The sequence below is a fragment of the Portunus trituberculatus genome, chromosome 25 (genome assembly GCF_017591435.1).
Source record: "Portunus trituberculatus isolate SZX2019 chromosome 25, ASM1759143v1, whole genome shotgun sequence".
Taxonomy (NCBI): domain Eukaryota; kingdom Metazoa; phylum Arthropoda; class Malacostraca; order Decapoda; family Portunidae; genus Portunus; species Portunus trituberculatus.
Genome location: NC_059279.1, coordinates 3,387,501 through 3,407,350, shown reverse-complemented (window position 1 = coordinate 3,407,350; position 19,850 = coordinate 3,387,501). Strand labels below are relative to the sequence as shown.

Here is a 19,850-nt window from a genome sequence, read left to right as displayed (position 1 = left end):
TACAGTTGTAGGGATAAATTAACGATCTTTATATTTTCAACAGGAGAAAGCTCTTGACAACCCAGATAATAATTTGTGAGGTTTCAAAATTGGTGAAAGAGCAGAGCATTTCTTTTAATATGAGCATAAAAGTGTCCATATGTTTGCCCTATTACTGTCTGTTTATCTGTCTTATCTCTACGTCAGTGAATATTATATGTTTACTTCTAGTGTATGGTAGAGTTTTCAGGATCTCTCTCTCTCTCTCTCTCTCTCTCTCTCTCTCTCTCTCTCTCAGTCTGATAATTTATAAAAGTAAACATTTCTTCCTTATCAAGTCATTCAAACCCATGAAGTGAAATGCGCGTGAGATTCTAGAGGAGTCACTGCTTCATATGGTGTGATGGAGCTTCGGAGCCTCGTTCAAGGGAGAAGAGTGACTTTTCCTCCTTAATTGTACGGTATTATCGGTGATTCAAGTCCATTCAGGGAGTCTAGGAGAAAGAACTAACGTGAATTATTGATTGTGTGCGTGAGAGATTCAAAAGAGTCGAGGAATTAAGTCAAACGTTATAAGTATAGTTTATGAAGCATCAATCTCTGGTTCAATGGTTCATCTGAGGCGCTTCGTTAACATGAAACATTCATTCTTATGCCTGTATTCACAAATGCTTTACTCTCTCCAAACCCAGAGATGACTAACTGGGTTTCTCCTTTAAATAAATGAAAATTCTTTCTAATCCATTACCAGATCCATAAAAATATAATTAAAAACACAGTATATTCAACTGGAGCCTTAGGGAAGTAGTGATGGTGAGAGAGCAAAGTGTTTCAGAATATGAGCCTTCGTCACTGTCTGATCCATTCCTTTACTCTTCTCCGTACACATTTCAACTTGTGGCTTACCATATTCTCCCCCCAAAAAACCCCTTCTCTCAATCATTCATTCATTCTTACGTCAGGCATACCACATTATCTCTAGGAACGCCCTTACTATGATATCACCTTTCTTCAATCCATCTCTACCAGCAGCAGTAGCATCCATCTTCTTGTTCTCTTCACTATTTCATTCCTACTCACTCACATTACCTCTTCTGTTTTCCATACATCTCACACACCATTAGGAACGCCTCCACTACCATAGCCATTCTTTTATCTATCTCTCAACCAGTGACACCAGCAGTAGCATCCATTCTCTTCCTGTCTTCACTATTTCATTCCTATTCACTCGCATCACGTCTTCTGTCTTCCATCCATCTCACACTCGAGCCAGTTACCTTCACTACCATAACCATTCTTCTATCTATCTCTTTAACCAGTCACAGCAGTAACATCCATTCTCTTCCTGTCTTCTCCACTATTTCATTCCTATTCACTCGCACCACCTCTTCTGTCTTCCATACGAGCCATGCAGTTACCTTCATTATCGTAACCATTCTTCTATCTATCTCTACCAGTCATGGCAGTAGCATACATTCTCCTCCTGTCTTCACCATTTCATTCCTATTCACTTACACCACCTTTTCTGTCTTCCATATATCTTACACTCCAGTATTGCATGTTCCAGTGTCTGATCCTTGCTTTGCTGTTACAGGCGACACATGCAAACGGTAAACACACACGTGACAACAGGAAGACTATAAACAACTAGGTGAACACCCTGTATAAACAAATAACAGTGGTATGATGTAAAAGACTCGTATTACACTTGCAGAAAATAAGATGGCTAATGTTTATGTTGAGTGCAGTGTGTGGGTGAATATTACGTGAATGTGTGACTTAAGTGCACGTCACTCTTGGCTTTCCGGTTTCGCCACCAAGAGTTCTATGGTATTGGCACTACACCCTCTTGGATCCTCTTCCTGGTGAATGGCCAAGCTACGCCCTGAGACGCCATACAGCTGGGGACACGGAGTTTGTAGTACAGAATCTATTTCTTTAGTTTCTTATTAACCCCTTCAGTACTGAGACGCATTTCTACCTTGATTTTTGGGTGATTGGACGATCTTATTTACATTAGGAAGGTCTGTGGAGGTCAAAATAGTGATTTTAGTCCCCACTTAAGTTTATGAAGGTGTATAAAATCGCCAAATAGTAACCAGAATGAATAAGAAAACGAGGCATGGTAATGAAGGAGTTAAAATACAAGGGATCAATTAATTACTACTTAACGTTAGACAATATCGTACTTGTTCATAGAAATACGAAACTAGTCACATGTACACCTTTATATGGATTCAAACCTCTCTCTATATTTTTTTTCGGCGAGATTTTAGTTTTAACTCGTTTTTTTTTTTCTAATTGAAAAAAAAAAATGGTAAGTTTGTACATTTCTTAGGTCATGCATTGTTTCATCTCTCACCGTAGCGACAATTCCTTATAATCAATCTCTCTACAATATTCTAGTTTAATCTCTTAGTTTTTTTCTTATTCTAATTCTATTTTTTTTTGAGGGGGGCAAGTTTCTGTCAACATCTGCGACTATGAGGTGACGTGGCATCTAATCTCACGTTCAGCAGCTCTACCGTTGTACCAGTCACTCCAATAGTGCTTACAGAACCCTCGCATAGGGTTGCGTGAGGTGGCATGGGAAGTGGGAGTGGGTGGGACGGGTGGGATGGGTGAAGGGAAGGGGATAACGTATGGGTCATGAGGGAGGGCAGGAGTGGGAGTAGGAGAATAGGGTCTGGCTGGCGGGGGCACGCGGCGGGCCAGTCAGTGTGTGCAGGGCAGCGGCGGAGAGAAGGTAGGGACGTCGGTGGCCCAGCTCGCCTGCAGTGTGACTGAGCGTGGCGGTGGCGTAAGGTCAAGCCACCACCGTCTCCTGCCTCCGCTGTATTACCGTGCTGGTGTTGCCGAGTGGTGGTGGTGTGCTAGTGGTGGTGTGGCGGCGGCGGTATAGCGCTTGTGGATGTGCGATATAGAAAGAAGGAAGAAAAGTTGTATGTTACTTCAAGCTGAAATGTCACGAGTGAGAGAAAGGGGGAGAAAAAGATAAGAGGTAAATATAACTGTCATGCGTCTCTACGTGAAGGTTTTCCTGGCTTACTGTGGTGTTACCGTTCAGTGAGTGCTGGGGATGAATTAGGGACAGCGAGTGAAGGCGACCTGACGAAACCCATAAATAATGCACGGCTGGATTGTGTGTGTCACGCCCTCGTGAGCAGATTCAATGACACGGCAGGAATGTACCAGCATTTAAACACACACACACACACACACACACACACACACACACACACATACATACATACATACAGCCACGCATCCCAAACACAAACAAACACCACACTAGTTAGTTAGCTTAGCCAGAGGGAGCAGTGGAATGTCAAAGCCGCGCGTCCACCGCCACGTCAAGGAAGTAGAAATTAATGAGCGCTCAGGAGGCGGCTCCGTGGGGGCTCATGTGATAACCTCAGTCAGTCAAGGCGGGGCGGGGAGGGGCGGGAGTCGTCACGCTGCCCTGTCCTCTGCTCCTCCCGCCCTGTGGTGACCTGGGGTGCTGGGTGGTGTGCGTGCTTTGCTCTTACTTTTTACCAGAGAGAGAGAGAGAGAGAGAGAGAGAGAGAGAGAGAGAGAGAGAGAGAGAGAGAGTTTTACGTGCATGTGTAGATTTGACATGACGGGGCAACTTGTAAAGGGTGTCAACGGAAGATTCTGCGTGTGTGTGTGTGTGTGTGTGTGTGTGCTATACTACGTGCGTGCCGGGGTGAAAGTTGAGTTCATACGTAATATTGAATGCGTCAACAAGCTTCATCATTAATATTGAGAGGTTATTCGGATGAGCTGGCGAGGAAAAAAAGGAAGGTCAATTATTCCTTCTCATCACTGGTGGATAATTGGGGGCGAAAAAAGTGGATGTGTAATTCGAGGTGCGTGTCATGAATTAAAAGAGCAACATATGATTAGTGCAAAAGAAACTGAGCTCTCCCCCCCCCTCCCTCTCTCTCTCTCTCTCTCTCTCTCTCTCTCTCTCTCTCTCTCTCTCTCTCTCTCTCTCTCTCTTCACACACACATACATTCTCTCTCTCTCTCTCTCTCTCTCTCTCTCTCTCTCTCTCTCTCTCTCTCTCTCTCTCTCTCTCTCTCTCTCTCTCTTTCCTTCACACATACATACATCTCTCTCTCTCTCTCTCTCTCTCTCTCTCTCTCTCTCTCTGCTGAGGATGATCGTGGGAAGAGTTCACTTTTGTCTGACATGAAGAGTTAAGAATTTAAAAAAAGAAAGGAAAAAAGAGGAAAATAAGACAGTCCAGTTTATTTTCATTGTAGTGGAGGCAGAAAATATCTCACACGTAATTTGGGTAAGATGAAAAAAAAGAGAGAAAAAAAGTGGATTAAACAAGTGGTGTGAAAGGAGGGAAGGAAAACAGTTACGTATAGTAAAAAAAAAAAATAAAAAAACATTGAATAGAAGATATATTTGAAATTAATGCGTGAATGAAAAGATAAATCCAATAAACTGCATTCATTTATTAGCAAAAAATTGTAAACCACATCAATAAATCAGTAAAATAACCGCTATAACGAATTTTCCACTACACCTTAACACATTAGCAAAAAATAGCAGACATCAATGAAACCACCGCTATAACGAAATTTCCAGTACGTAAACCTTAATCATTTTCCTCTATCAGCAAAAAATTGTAAGCCACATCAGTAGAATCAGTAGAGGAGGAGGTGTAGGAGGTGTAGGAAGAAGAGGAAAAGGTGTAGGAAGAAGAGGAGGAAAAGAGGAGGTATAGAAGGAAGAAGAGGAAATGTAGGAGGAAGAAGAGGAAATGTGGAGGAGGAGGAGGAGAGGAAGTGTAGGAGGAGTAGGAGGAGGTGTAGGAGGAAGAGGAGGAATTGGAGGAGGAAGAGAAGAAGGTGTGGAAGGAAGAGAAGACATGCAGGAGGAAGAGAGGAGGTGTAGGAGGAAGAGGAGTATGTGTAGGAGGAAGAAGAGGAAGTTGAGGAGGAAGAGAAAATATGGAAAGAAGATAAGAGATGTAGGAGGAAGAGGAGGGGTGGGAGGAAGAGAAGGAAGAGAGGAGGTGTAGGAGGAAGAGAGGAGGTGTTGGGTGTGTAGTTTGAGCTGCGGGAGGAGGCGGAGGGCAGTGACGGGCACCGGGACGCAGATGGTAAAACTCTCGCACGCAGCTACTGGTCTTTGGCTGACTCTTTATGTTCGTGGCCCCATTACCCTTCGTGTGTGTGTGTGTGTGTGTGTGTGTGTGTGTGTGTGTGTGTGTGTGTGTGTGTGTGTGCGTGCGTGTGTGTGAGCGTGTGTGTTCGTACAATTTCTATTCTTCTCTTCTTGTTCTATCACTGCTACTATTTTTTTTCCTCCAACCATATCTGTTTTGGAGGATTTTCTGGCTGTTTATCTCTCTCTCTCTCTCTCTCTCTCTCTCTCTGTGTGTGTGTGTGTGTGTGTGTGTGTGTGTGTGTGTGTGTGTGTGTGTGTGTGTGTGTGTGTGGAGTAGTCCGCTTCACATGTAACATCACTTGTTCGCCTTTATCTTCCCTCCCATCCACATTCATCCCGCGAGTGTTGGGAGTCTCAATGGCTTATATTTGCTTTCATAGTCTAATTTATGCCTCGCGCGAGTACTAAACCGCTTCAACACAACGCTAACCTCCCGTTCTCCTTGAATCCATCACTGCTCAGCTTAAATCCCGTCCCGTTAGTTCCCTACAGTAAAGCTCCGTTGGTGTAGCGGCGCGGACCAACACAGTAACGTCATCCCACCGTCATTCTAATTAATAACAATAGCATTAACTACAGGGACGTTTCTCAGACTCCCGGCGCGGCGTTTGGCTCAGTCTGGACCAGCGGGGGGTAGCGGCCGCCGACACACGACTCTCTGTATTAATTTATGGGTAGCGGGGCGAGGCTGGAGGGAGTTGGCGAGCTTATCATCGTGTCGTTCACATCCCGTTAATGAGAGCTTTAATTGCCTGTAAAGTCAACGTCTTCATGTGTCTCCGGGGTTTTTATGGATGTGGGGTGATGTGGGCGAGTCATGGCGGGGTATCTGGCAGTTAATCTCGCCCTGGGAGTGGTTGTAACCCTGCTTGGCGTTTAATAGACTCTGCATTGGCCCTCGGGGAGTCGCCCGTGCATCAAGGCACATAAAAGAAACCTTGTAGAGAGCCAGGGTCTGCTCAGGGAACACCTTGTGGCGCTTACTATGAGACAGACATTTCTTTTGACTGTGGGACGCGACCCGCTCAATGGTGCACTTGTGAGCTGCTGCCCTGCATGACTCGTAAAGCTGAGGCGCCACAAAGGAGCAGGCGAGGGTCCGGTGCGTGCGGCGTGGACACCTTAGCCTGGCCGTGGTGGTAGTGGTGGTGGCGGCGGCAGTCTGCACCACGCCGAGGAGCATCAACACTCAGCCTACCGCCGCCGATGAGGCAGCTACGAGTTTGCCTTGACCTGGTTCTTGGCCTCTGTGGGATTCGATCGTGTATGAGCCATTAGACAGGGTACGCACGTCTGGTCTGGCCTTGCACCCCGCACACTCGCTCCCTGTAAACAAAACACACGTAAGCTTGCCACCGCTACAGTAAACACAACGAGTGCGTCCTGCTGCCGCTCCCTCCTCTCCTCCTACCGTCGTGTCATTGTCCAGTATTCAGAAACGCTTTGCTCTCTCACCAGGACCATCTCCCAAGGCCACAGAAACGATCAGCCGGCTTCTCAAGAGTGCCTCTCCGGTTAACAATAAAGATATATTATTAATCTGTCACTCGAACCGTAAAAGCATCCTTAAAAACCAGTGTAACTTTCATCTACGTGGAGCCTGTTGAGTACAGCAGCGGTGCCAGTCATAAGTGTTTCAGGGTATGGTTCATTGCCGCGCTCGCTTGCAGGCCACCCTCGCACGCGCCCCCGACATGGTGTCACAGGAACGCCGCTGCCAATTACTACCTCTGTATCTGTCGTGTCTCGCAGAATTAACACTAATGATGACGAGATACGACTGCATTTAGACTGTAGGAGAGAGAGGAAGGACGGGGTATCGAGGCTTCAGTCCTCTTGGGTCACAGCGCCGCGCCCTTCCCTTACCCCCATAAGAGTTACGTTCACTGCAAACACGCTTACCCTGATCGTATCCCTTGCGGCTCAGAAAACTGCCCTGCGTTTAGTGTTACTGCAAATTTCTTGTGATCTGTGCTCCTTTTTTTCCCCCGCGGCTTAATGTATGTCGGAGGTGGTGAGTGGTCAGTAAGCTTATAAATTTAGACGCCCGCATTATTGTCTCCAATGAAACTCGGACACACCCACTTTCTCTTATTCAACCTTTCTCCATCTCCCCTTCCTCGACCCTTCTCCCTTCTCTCCCTGTCTTCCCGCCTAAGAGAGAGAGAGAGAGAGAGAGAGAGAGAGAGAGAGAGAGAGAGAGAGAGAGAGAGAATAATTTACCATCACGACCTTCTATCACCGTGCATGCATTCCAAACACCTCACCAAGACTCATGTTCTCGCATATCGCACTTTGAGCCACACGGAAGCTGTCATTAGAGGCTATTTTTACGTTTTTTGTGCCTCTTAACATACTTGCGATGGGGTAAAAACTTGCGTATAGGTCAGAGGAAGCAGTCGATGAGGCAAGGACGGAGGTGAGTGCGTCGGGGAAGGCAAAAAAGGAGTTGAGAGATAGAGAGAGAGAAAAAAAGAGTATTACAGTGGAGGACAGGCGGGTAAGTGTGTGGAAGGGTGTGGAGTGGGCAGTATTCCCTCAGCTGGATGGAGGAGTGTGTAGCGAGTGAGTGCAAGCGTTTCTGCCTGACATTATCCCCCCCCATGTGTTTTTTTCCGACCGTTCCTTGGTAATTAAATATAAGAGAACCGGTTTCACGCAGCTGTTTGCATCGGTACAGATAACACGGAGGGCAAGGGAACGCTCTCCGACAGACAGACAGACAGACTCTCCCGGATGACGGAGTGCCCCAAACGTAGACTTCTGTGATAGGAAAGTGACAATTAAAAAGAAATAAAAAAACTGTGATAGAAAAAGAAAAATATCGAAGCGTGATGAACGGAAACACATGAACGAATAAGTGAGCGAAAAAAAAAAGCAGTGCACGTAACAAACTTTGAAAAAAAAAAAACACGATAAAACGAGAGAAAAAAAAAATGTTAATCTGAGAATCCCCAACACCTTGGGAAGAGGAAGAGGAAGAAGACAACTCGAGGCATTCCTGAACCACTGGAACTGAACGGGACGGAGCCAAGGAGCGTATGAGAGCGTAGCAGCGGCGCGTGAGGAGGGGCGGCATCGTGACCAACTTGGGAGGAGCGTGGGAGGACGTGGGGCATACAGCGTCGCCATGGCCCGCCTCCTTCCTCTCTTATCAGGTAGGTGGGCAGAGGTCATGACCCTTCTTGGACCCTCAGACTCAGAAACTCACCTTAAAATGACCATGTGTTTTCCTGCGTGTGTCAAAGGGTACCTGGGAAGATTTTTTTAGTGTGTGTGTGTGTGTGTGTGTGTGTGTGTGTGTGTGTGTGTGTGTGTGTGTGTGTGTGATTTTTTTGTACGTATTTTCATATCCTTTTTCTTGTTTTATGTTTTGTTATTCATTTATTTATTTATTATTTATGTTTGCTTTATTTGGTGAGATTTCATTTGTGAGATTCATATTTAATGTTTTTTGTGTGTGTTCTGTGTTCTTGATTTCTTTTTCGTTTATTTGCATTGTTTTTCTATCTTGTTTTTGTGTTATTCAAATTATTTATTTACGCCATGTGGGCTTTTCACGGGAATTTATGGGCTAAAGGGGGATACTTTTCGGGGTACCTCCTATCTCAAAGCCCACCTGATAGGAAACCCTTGCCCCGAGTGAGAAAGCCCAACCTACACTCGGACCGTGGACAGGATTCGAACCCGTGCGCTTGGAGACCCCTCGGACCCCAAAGCACGCATGGTTCCACTGTAGGTTATGTACGCGCACGTGTTGGTATACAGTATCTTTATTCGTATCTTATATTTTTCTTTCAATTGTCTCTTTTCATTACGTTCATATCACCGTTCTTGTTATCGTTCTTGACCTATTCCTGTTCTCTCTCTAATTTTGCTCTTTTCCTTTTATTTACTTCTCAAAACATCCATTCATAGGTATAAATCCTCTACCTTTCCTTTATTATCCTTGTTCTTCATCTTATCGTTCTTATTATTCTTGATATTGTTCTTCCTACCACCACCATCACCACCACCACCAAGAAGGGACTAAAGGATGCGCGTTGACAAGTTGCCTGGTTTGCGCCTTGCTGTATAAATCTCAATCCGGCGAGAGCTTGTGGTGGCGAGCCGTGAGCCTTGTCCACTCGAGCCCTCAAGTGGATGATTGTGCCGAAGTGAGTGAGAGAGAGAGAGAGAGAGAGAGAGAGAGAGAGAGAGAGAGAGAGAGAGAGAGAGAGAGAGAGAGAGGGGGGGGAAGTATTGTAGCGAAATGTACGTATAGAGAAAAAGGGAAAGATAAGAAATATGCAGACAGTTGGGTAGACAATCTTCAGGAAATGCCTCGCTTCCCTGCAGGAGTCGAGGAGCAGAGGGGAGTGAGGGAGGAAGGGAAGGAGAGAAGCAAAAGACGAAACCCGAGTCACTTGAGCCGCTTTCTGGTGTCGTCTGATCTCTTTTCTTCTCTCTGTTTCCGCCTTGCATCTTTTGAAAAACGTCCCTTAAGAAAAATAAAATGATATCCCGTTTATAGATTTTCGTTTCCCATCTCTCCATCCTCAACATTTATTTCTTATTATAAATTCTACTTGTTATTTTCCTCTTTTCACTCTTTTCTTCATTGTCACCGACCTCTTTGTTTCTCTATAGCTTCCGTTTTCATTAAATCATGCAGGTGTAGCACAGAAAAACCTCAGGAAACGGTCTTGAAATGCACACTTATATGCCTTCATGGTCAGACTGGACACTCGGTAACAAAACAATAACACTGAGATTCTTAAGTTTACTCCTCTTGAAAGCACTGACACGAGGGCGGCAGTATGTCATGGGAATAATCATGGGTATAATCTGGGCACTTGAGTTATGGCGTGGGGCGGGCAAGGCGAGGGCGGCTGAGGGAGTGAGGGAAGATGTATGAAGGCTGCTTGACAGGAGGAAGCGAGAGCCTGACTGCAGTTTCTCAAGTTTCTCAATTCCCTTGTGCTACGTCCTTGAGAGAGAGAGAGAGAGAGAGAGAGAGAGAGAGAGAGAGAGAGAGAGAGAGAGAGAGAGAGAGAGAGACCCCATACCCTCTTTACTTATCAGGTGGGACTTTACTTTAGTTCGTATCAACAAAGTGAGAAACGCACACTCATAATGATACAGGGTGATTAGGAACACCTGCCGCCACAACGGGACGAGAATCTAACTGTATTTACCTGTGCGTGACTTACCTGGCCGGTTATCGAGTACATTCCTTTAGAAACCTGTCGCTGCAAATGAAGGTCGTTAGATTAATCTCTACAGTACTGAGATCCATTTTTACTTTGGTTTGAGTACATGATTGGACGATTTTATTGACATTAGAAAGGGTCTATGGAGGTCAGAAGATTAATGGCCACAGTCTTTACCATTTTAGTTCACCACGTGAGTTTCTGAAGGTGTTTAAAATCACCAAATTGTAATCAGAATGTATATGAAAGCGCGTCATGGTATTGAAGGGGTTAAATTAGGTTAGGTTAGGTTAGGTTAGCTTTCAAGATACTTATTCCTAAAGATTTGTTAATTTCTTTCTCTCTATCTTTATTCTAGATATGGATTTAAGCCTTTCACTTATATTGACACGTTGTTTTCTAATCTGTAACCACTGTGGTGCATTTCTTCTTGTTCCATGGTCACTGGCAAATCAAACAAGCTAAAATGTGCAAAGTCGATTCTTTTCAGCCAATTCTTTCATGTAGGTGCTTTTTAAACATTCATTACCTTGCATTTAGTGCTGAAAACTGTTAGGCAGTGATGTGGCTCTTTTCTTAAATGTGTAACCCAGCGAGGAACGTTCAAGTGAAATGTAGCAGTAAAAATGTTGGCGTAGCTGGATGTGGCAGCCGAAATAAATTAGTTCTGCAGATTAACTCCTTCAGTACCAGGACGCGTTTTCATATTCACCGTGTTTACTATTTGGTGATTTTATACAGCTTCAAAAACTCATGTGGTGGTTTAAAATAGTTAAGACCGTGGCCATTAATCTTTTAATTTCCATAGACCCTTCCTAATGTAAATAAAATCTTCTTATCATACCCAAAAATCATGATAAAAATGCGTTCCAGTACTGAAGGGATTAATATTCATTCTACAATCATTACATGTAGTGAAAAGGATGAAGCTGAGAAGTAGTGTCTTGTGGGGCATTATGAGTACTCGGTAGGGGGATGGAGGGGACCCAGGATCCACTGCAGCCTTCACAGGGGGCGGGTTTAGTGTGAGGGGGTTTGATATAATGAACAGCGCACAGTTACCTTCCAAAGAACTTGATCCTTCAGTGACTCGTGTGTCTTGCGTCGTCAGGACAACTCTGCTGGCTGGTGGAGACTTGCAGTGTACGTAGCTGTGAGAGTAAGGCGAGTTTTTGTCTTATCCAGAGAGAGAGAGAGAGAGAGAGAGAGAGAGAGAGAGAGAGAGAGAGAGAGAGAGTCACATTCTTCACATTCTTCTCTTAATGGCACTGAATAATTTGACGATAAATGTCTTAACCTAACTTTTTATGTGCTTGGAAGAAGTGCAGGTGGAGGCGTGTGTGTGTGTGTGTGTGTGTGTGTGTGTGTGTGTGTGTGTGTGTGTGTGTGTGTGACTCGTATTCAGAAATTCTTTGCCCACTCGCCACAATTGTATTCAAAGGCCACAAAGGTGATTAAGCTGATTCTTAAGATTATTTCTCGTATTAATAACACATAAATCTTATTAATTTGTCTCTATAACCGTAAAAAATGCATCCTTAATTTCTTCAGTACCAGGACGAGTTTTTATCACTCATTCTGGTTACTACTTAACGAATTTATACAGCTTCAGAAACATATGTCAGGATTAGAATAATAAAGACTCAGGCTATCAATCTTCTGACGTCTATAGACCCTTCTAATGCAAATAAAATCGTCTAATCATATCCCAAACTCATGGTAAAATGCGTCTCAGTATTGAAGGGATTAATAACACATAAATCTGGTCAATCTCTCACTAAAACCATAAAAAAAAATCAGCATAACATTAATTGGAGCCTTAAAATGTAGTGAAGGTGTTGTGCTGGGGTGTTTTAGAATATCATCCTTGTGTGTGTGTGTGTGTGTGTGTGTGAGTACAATTTGTAAGTAAAAATCAGCATAACATTAACTGGAGCCTTTAAAGTGTAGTGAGAGTGCTGTGTTGGAGTATTTTAGACTATCATCCTCGTGTGTGTGTGTGTGTGTGTGTGTGTGTGTGTGTGTGTGTGTGTCCTCGCCCCGTTCAGCGCCGCGATAAGAGTCATGGGGTCTGCGTGCCAGCAATAAAGGGACCCACCAGATAACTAATCATTACGCAATTCTCTTAACTCAACTTTCTTTCTACTACGTTTCTATCTCTAAACTTCCCCACTCTTTCTTTCTCTTCCTCCTCTTCTTCTTCTTCTTCCTCCACCTCCTCTTCCTCCTCCTCCTTCTACTATTTTATTTATTTCATTGTTTTGTTCTATGTATTTGTTTCTGAATTAGTGTCTTCTTTTCCCTTTCTTCCTTCTTATTGTACTTTTAAATCTCTTTCCTCTTCCCTCACTTTTTTTTTCCAATCTATAAAACTCCTCCATTTCCTTCCTTTATTTTTCCTTCTCCTTTATTTATCTGCCTTGAAGTCTCCTCCTCTCCTCTCCTCCTCCTCCTCCTCCTCCTCCTCCTCCATCTATACATTCAAATCCCTTCTTTCTTCCTTCTCATCAAGCTTCTCTTACGGCTTTTCAGTCTGACAATCTCCTCCTCCTCCTCCTCCTCCTCTTCCCGGATAATGCATGGCCGGGCTCCAGGCAGCTCACCGCCTCGCTAAGTGCAAATCGTCAGCTGCGAGTAAGAGGGAAGCAGGGGACGCGGAGAGGTGGTGGTGGTGGTGATGGTGGTGGTGTCAGGGGCTACGAACGTACTCTTTTTCTCATTAACTATAAAAAAAGAACAAAAAGAAATGAAAAAAAGAATAATAAGTATTGGGATGACTTTTCTTTGTGGGTAATTTGTTTATGGTGTTTTTTTATTGTTTTTAAGTTTATTTGTGTGTTTGTGTGTTTGTTTTGTTGTTATATATACGAAGGCTGTTTCGCGAGGGTTTTGGTGAAGTAATTAGTGTGATAACGATAATGGTAATGGTAACAGAGCTAATGATGGCAGTGATGATCGTAAGATAACAACATCAACAACAACAACAACAACTACTACTACTACTACTACTACTACAACAACAACTACTACTACTACTACTACTACTGCCATACCACCACCAGCATCACCACCTACACCCTCCATAAACAGAACCCATTTCAAAACACTTCTCACACACACACACACACACACACACACACACACACACACACACACACACAGAAGCCCCAGCAAGGTACACAAGATCAAGAAAGCTTCCGATACAAGTGCGACGGAGTTTAATCCCACCCAAGCAATGAGATGGAGGCGCTGAGAAGTATCGGCGTCTTGTCTACCTAGTTGCCATTAGCTTGAGGGAAGATGAAATGGAGACAAGGGACCAGTTTTTTAAAAGTCCCCCAGTTCTCTATCTCTCTTTCTCTCTCTCTCTCTCTCTCTGTTTTTTGGCGCTACGAAAATTATATATGCATTAGGACAGTACACGAATTGAAGTTAGTATTGACTGTACCTTGCATAGAAAAAAAGGGAAAGAAAAAAACTAGGAGAGAGAAAAGCAAAGGGTACGCATTGTAAAGGGTAATTGTACGGTTGGTGGTCCTGGTAACTGTTTATTACTTGCAGGAAGGAATCAGGAAACACGAAATGGTCTAATGAGGAAATTCATGGTTTGTGTTCCTTAATGTTTCGTTGTGAGAGCTGGGCTTTTTGTGAGAGGCTGTGGCGAAAGTTACTATGGCGTTTTCAAGGGTGCTTTCATAATACAAGTGATAGTTTGAAAGGTTCGAGTGAATAGCTAGAGTTTTTAAGAGTGTTTTCATTATTTTTGTGATAATCTGAGGTTCTTTTGTAAGTTATAGGTGTTATCAAGAGTGCTTTCTTGATGCAAGTTATAGTTTAAGAGGTACGAGTAAAGAGCTAGACTTTTCAAGGATGTTTTCATTACTCTTGTTGTAATGTAAAGCTCTAGTCAAAGTTTTCAAGGGTGTTTTCATTATTCCTGGGATAGTCTGAGGCTCTAGTGTAAGTTAAAGGAGTTTGCAAGGGTGTTTTCATAATTCAAGCGATATTTCAAGTCTCTCGAGGAAGTTACAGGAGCTTGCAATGGTGTTTTCATGATTCAAGAATTTTTCCATAATTCAAGCGATATTTCAAGTCCCTAGTGGAAATTATAGAAATTTTCAAGATTATTTTCATGATTCAAGCGATAGTTTAAATGGTTCTAGTGAATTATAGGAGTTTTCAATGGGGTTTTGATTATTCCAGTGAGAAGCGAAGAGGCTCTAGTGGAAGTTACTAGTTTTCAAAAGTGTTTACGTGTTTCCATGTATCATGTGCTGTACCATTAAAGGGGGAAAAAGGACAAGATGAAAGAGATCCTGGCCAATCATCTCCGTGGCCTTTGAAAACAATGCTAATGGGAGAACAATACGTTTAAGAGCACTGGGTGTACTTGCATTGCCATTACCTGCAAACCACCATCATCACTCCATATCCGAGCATGAAATACGCCAATCAGATAAGGCCCCTTGAGACTGAGATGCTACTGATACCATACCTCCAAAACCCCCGCCATTACTGTCCCCAAACACGAGCCCAACACGAAGCAATCACCGTATTTCTCCAAGCGCCATTATCAGTCTATCACTTGAAACCTTCCCTATGGACCCAGTATAAGAGTAACAGGTAAGAGCACTCTCCTTTCCCGCTCTTCCAGTTTTCTCTCTCTCATTAACTCATCGAACTGTAAAGGTAAATGGAGTGGCTACCAATTAACTGACTGGCAAATCACTCCTCTATCTTATTGGCGGTGTGATTGGCTCGTGTCCCAGCAGCGGTCAGGGGACATCACGTGCTTGCCTAATGAGCACAGGTAAAGGTAGGCCGGTCCGAGCGTGCAGGTAAAAAGCAGTTTTCCTTCACATTCTTCCTTGCGTGTTTGTCATTGCAGTGAAGGGTTTCCCAGCGCCGGGGTGACCTGGTGTGTGTGTGTGTGTGTTTTGGTAGTTTGTGTTAGTTTGTGTTTAGTGTTTCATGTGTTTCAATGTGTTGGATGATGAATCTCTCTCTCTCTCTCTCTCTCTCTCTCTCTCTCTCTCTCTCTCTCTCTCTCTCTCTCTCTCTCTCTCTCTCTCTCTCTCTCTCTTTGCGTTACAACTACCACCTTCACCTTTTCCTTTTATTACTACTACTACTACTACTACTACTACTACTACTACTACTACTACTACTACTACCATCACCATCACTACCACTACTACTACTACTACTACTACTACTACTACTACTACTACTACTACCACCACCACCACCACCACCACCACCACCATCATTACAACTCCTACCAAACCAAACACCTTCTTTTTCTGCACCCTAAAATGAGCCACAAATTTGAACATTGCAGGAACATTAACAATTCACATGACATGAAGTAAGAAAATCCTGCCCTTTTTTCTCCCTTCTTCTGTGTGTGTGTGTGTGTGTGTGTGTGTGTGTGTGTGCTAGTGGGGGACGGAGTAGGGTTATGTTGGCGCCTGTCTGTCTGTCTGTCTGTCTGTTGTGTTCATGGTCTTGTAACTTCATGTTTTTGTTCGCGTTTCCCGTTGTGCATCGTGACCAGCCTGTCGGTTCTCGCCTCAACAGAACAGCGAGACTCTTAATTAATCTCCTGATAATTCGACTCCTTAATCTGAAGAGGAGGAGGAATAAAGAGGAGGAAGAAGAGGAAGAGGAAGGAGGAGGAGGAGGAGGAGGAGCAGGAGAATTAGTAGTAGGAGGAGGAGGAGGAAATGGCTACATAGGTGCAAGAAAATCAAGTTAATTGCAAACGAAGGAGTGGGTGGTGTCTGGGATATAACTTAGAGGGGGAAGCAGCAACAGTGATGGAGGAGAAAGAGGAGAAGAAAGAGGAGGAGGAGGAGGAGGAGGAGGAGGAATGATAGAGGAGACGACGAAATGTTTCAGGAGTAGGAAGAGGAGGAGGAAAATGGATGATGAAGAGGTGAAGGAGGAGGTGGAAAGGTGCAAGGACGAGAAAGAGGGAGGAGGAGGAGGAGCAGGAGGAGGAGGACGAGGAGGAGGAGGAGGAGGAGGAGGAGGAGGAGGAGGAGGAGAAGGAGGAGGAGGAGTGGACACTGCAAGACTCACTGGGTAGAAAGTAGCAGGATAATGGCAAGGGTCACTCCTACTGCTCGCCTCGCTCCTCCTCCTCTTCCTCCTCTTCCTCGTCCTTTTCGTTGGTCAATATCCTTTTCATCCCTCCTCTTACTCCCCTTCCTCTCCCTTCTCGTATTGACATTTTTTTTTCATTTCTCAACAATCTACTATCATTATTCACTTATTTCCTCTTTATCTAAACAAACTCCTAGAAATCTGAGTATCGGTGTCCTTTCTGTCCTTCCCTAGCGTCTTTTTAAGTGTCCCTGGGGTGTGTCCTCCCAGGGGCCTTTACCGTGATGGAGAGCCGTGCAGTGAATGCCGGGGTGACGGACGGAGGGAAAGAGAGAGAGAGAGAGAGAGAGAGAGAGAGAGAGAGAGAGAGAGAGAGAGAGAGAGAGAGTGGAGGGATGGTCTAAGTTTGGTTCTTCTTGTGTGTTGTTGACGTTGATTTGACTGGATGTGTAAGGAATGTCTCGCACGTGTGTGTGTGTGTGTGTGTGTGTGTGTGTGTGTGTGTGTGTGTGTGTGTGTGTGTGTGGTTGGGAGGTCTAAGTTAAGGTGATGTGAACAGGACAAGGGAGTTTTAAATGTGTGTGTGTGTGTGTGTGTGTGTGTGTGTGTGTGTGTGTGTGTGTGTGTGTGTGTGAGATAGGGTAGGAATGCGGGGATATGATTTTTTTTATAAATTTCGTTTTATCAGTAAAGGAAAAAAAATGTAGATAAATAAAACGTTTGATTATATACACAAGAATTAAAGAAAAAAAACAGGAAACTTTTAGAAATACTGTAAATAAAAGCTGCCACATTCCATTCTTGCGTCCTTGAGTGAAAAAAAGAGAGAAAGAGAGAAAAATGATATCTAAGAAACAAAAGAAAAAGAAGTAGAAGAAAAAATAAGGAAACACACAAACATACACACACACACACACACACACACACACACACACACACACACACACACACGAAATATCCACAAATATTTGGCGCCACAGAAAAACACCCACGATTTACCGCATCTACTTTGGTCCTTGGCAGCGAGAGGGGGAGAGGAGGAGGATGGGTAAGGAGGAGGAGGAGGAGGAGGAGGAGGAGAACGGGGAGGGGGGCATTGTGGCAAGCTTTGGGGGCGGCGGTTAGGACACGGTGCCTCAACTCTCGCGGACTTGGGTATAGGCGGCGGACTGGCGCTGGCTGTCTGGGTGGGGAGGTGGAGAGGGGGGGTCAGGTGACGCGGGATATCAGGTGAAGAGGAGGAGGAGGAGGAGGAGGAGGAGGAGGAGGAGGAGGAGGAGGAAGAGGAGGAGGATTACAGTGACTTTTGGGTGTTTGGGAACCTGCAGGAGGAAGAAGAGGAGATGGAGGAAGAGGAGGAGGAGGAAGAGGAGGAGGAGGAAGAGAAGGAAGAAGAGATTAAATAGACTCTGGAAGCTTATTCTAACTAACAAGGATATATGATAGTACAAGACGAGAAGAAAGAAGGAGAGGAGGAAGAGGAGTAAGAGGTGAAGAAGAGGAAGAAGAGGAGGCGATTACAAACCCTGACAACCTATTTTGGAAACAGGACAGCACAAGAAGAGGAGGAGGAGGAGGAAGAAGAGTAGTAGGAGGAGATAGAAGAGGAGGAGGAAAAGGAGGAAGAATAGGAGTAAGAGGAGGATGATGATGAAGAAGAGGAGTAGGAGGAGGAAGGAGTAGGAGAAAGATGACGAAGAAGAGGAGGAAAAAGAGGAGAAGGATGATGAAGATGACGAGGACGAGGAAAAAGAGTAGGAGGAGAATGATGAAGATGAGTAGGATTTGAAAGGATCGCAAAGGATAACAAATAAGAAGTGATCCTTTTGTCTTTGGTGGGATATTTGATTACACACTTGCAAGTCCTGAAGGAGATGAAGACAGGGGAGCTGAAGGAGGAGGAGGAAAAAACTACTAAAAACAAAAGGAAAATTAGAAGGAAGGCGATAAGAAATAGAAGCAGAAGAGTGAGGAGGAAAAAAAAAAAACGGAATATGATGAGAAGAGAGAAGGAAAAAAAAAAGCAAAAGGGAAATGAGAGAAAGGAATACGAGAAGAGAATAGAAGCAAGAGAACGAGGAGGAAAAAGAAAACGGAGAACAATGAGAAAAGAAAAAGAGACATGGCAAAAAAAAAAAATAAATAAAAAAAATATTGAAGCGATGACATAATTCTCGAAGGAGACGCAGAAGAAGTAAAAAAACCAATACCTCTAGAATGACCCCAAAAAGACCCATTAATCCCACAGTAAGACTCCAGGAAGACCACAACGCCACTCCCTCCAACACTCGCGCTCTCCGTCTCCCCACTTCCATCGCGAATCAAGACGCGGCGAGTCCTTTTAAGGGTGTTCGGGACTTCTGGCTGGCGCGTACCCGGGGCAGGGTCGCGAGCGGGTTCATGATGCGGTTAGCGGTCAGTACCTGCACTGCTAAGGGATGAGGGGCCGCGTCTTGTCAGCGAGGGTTGTGCGGTGGCTGTGTGACTCATACTGGTGGAGAGAGAGAGAGAGAGAGAGAGAGAGAGAGAGAGAGAGAGAGAGAGAGAGAGAGAGAGAATTATAAGAGAAAGACTACCTCAATATTTCGTCTCCTGTCGGTTTAGATATATTTTTTGTTTTCTCTCTCTCTCTCTCTCTCTCTCTCTCTCTCTCTCTCTCTCTCTCTCTCTCTCTCTCTCTATGGATATGGTTTCAGATCCTCCCACATATACTTTCTTCCTTCACCGCAAACTCTACTTACCTCTCTCTCTCTCTCTCTCTCTCTCTCTCTCTCTCTCTCTCTCTCTCTCTCTCTCTCTCTCTCTCTCTCTCTCTCTCTCTCTCTCTCTCTCTCTCTCTCTCTCTCTCTCTCTCTCTTTTCCTTTTCCCTTTTATCGCAATCTATTTTTGTGTTTTTATTTTCTCTTTTCTCTTTTTCCCTTGCTATTGTCTACTTCTCTTTTGTTATCTTATCCCAATTATTTCTTTGCGTGTCTGTCTATCTGCCTGTTTGTCTGCCTGCCTGTCTGTCTGTCTGTTTATCACTGTCTTAGTTCTTGCTGAGTTTATATGCATTACTGAGTGTTTGGTGAGTAAGAGAGGTGAGATCATTTGGAGCACTGGTAGACTAAGAAGAGAGGAAATAAAGAGGGTACTCGTTTCTCACAGTATATCAAGCACGAGAACATGAGTAAAGGAACGATATATGTATACACTTATGATAATTCAAAGAGTGTAATTGAGAGATGAGATTACTGTGACTTCTGGGTGTTTGGGAGCCTGCGGGAGGAAGAAGAGAAGGAGGAGGAAGAGGAGGAGAAGGTGGAGGAGAAGGAGGAGGAAGAAGAAGAGATTAAATAGATAGATTGAAAATAATATACAAAAGGGAGGAAGAAATAAA

General features: G+C 44.2%; 1 protein-coding gene across 9 annotated transcripts in view; it reads left to right on the top strand.

The window, feature by feature from the left end:
• The first annotated feature begins 2,671 nt into the window (after positions 1-2,671).
• Positions 2,672-19,850, top strand: part of LOC123508557 (vicilin-like seed storage protein At2g18540) — a 171,209-nt gene continuing 154,030 nt past the window's right edge. Inside the window, exons 1-2 of one of the 9 annotated variants that reach the window (XM_045262310.1) lie at positions 2,672-2,725; positions 7,851-8,328. In XM_045262310.1, the coding sequence (XP_045118245.1) occupies positions 8,301-8,328 (28 nt within the window). In that variant the 5' untranslated portion in view covers positions 2,672-2,725; positions 7,851-8,300. Of the gene's footprint in view, positions 2,981-6,274; positions 6,454-7,814; positions 8,329-19,850 lie in introns of those variants that run through there. The other 8 variants (XM_045262307.1, XM_045262309.1, XM_045262305.1 and 5 more) reach the window with 8 other exon arrangements.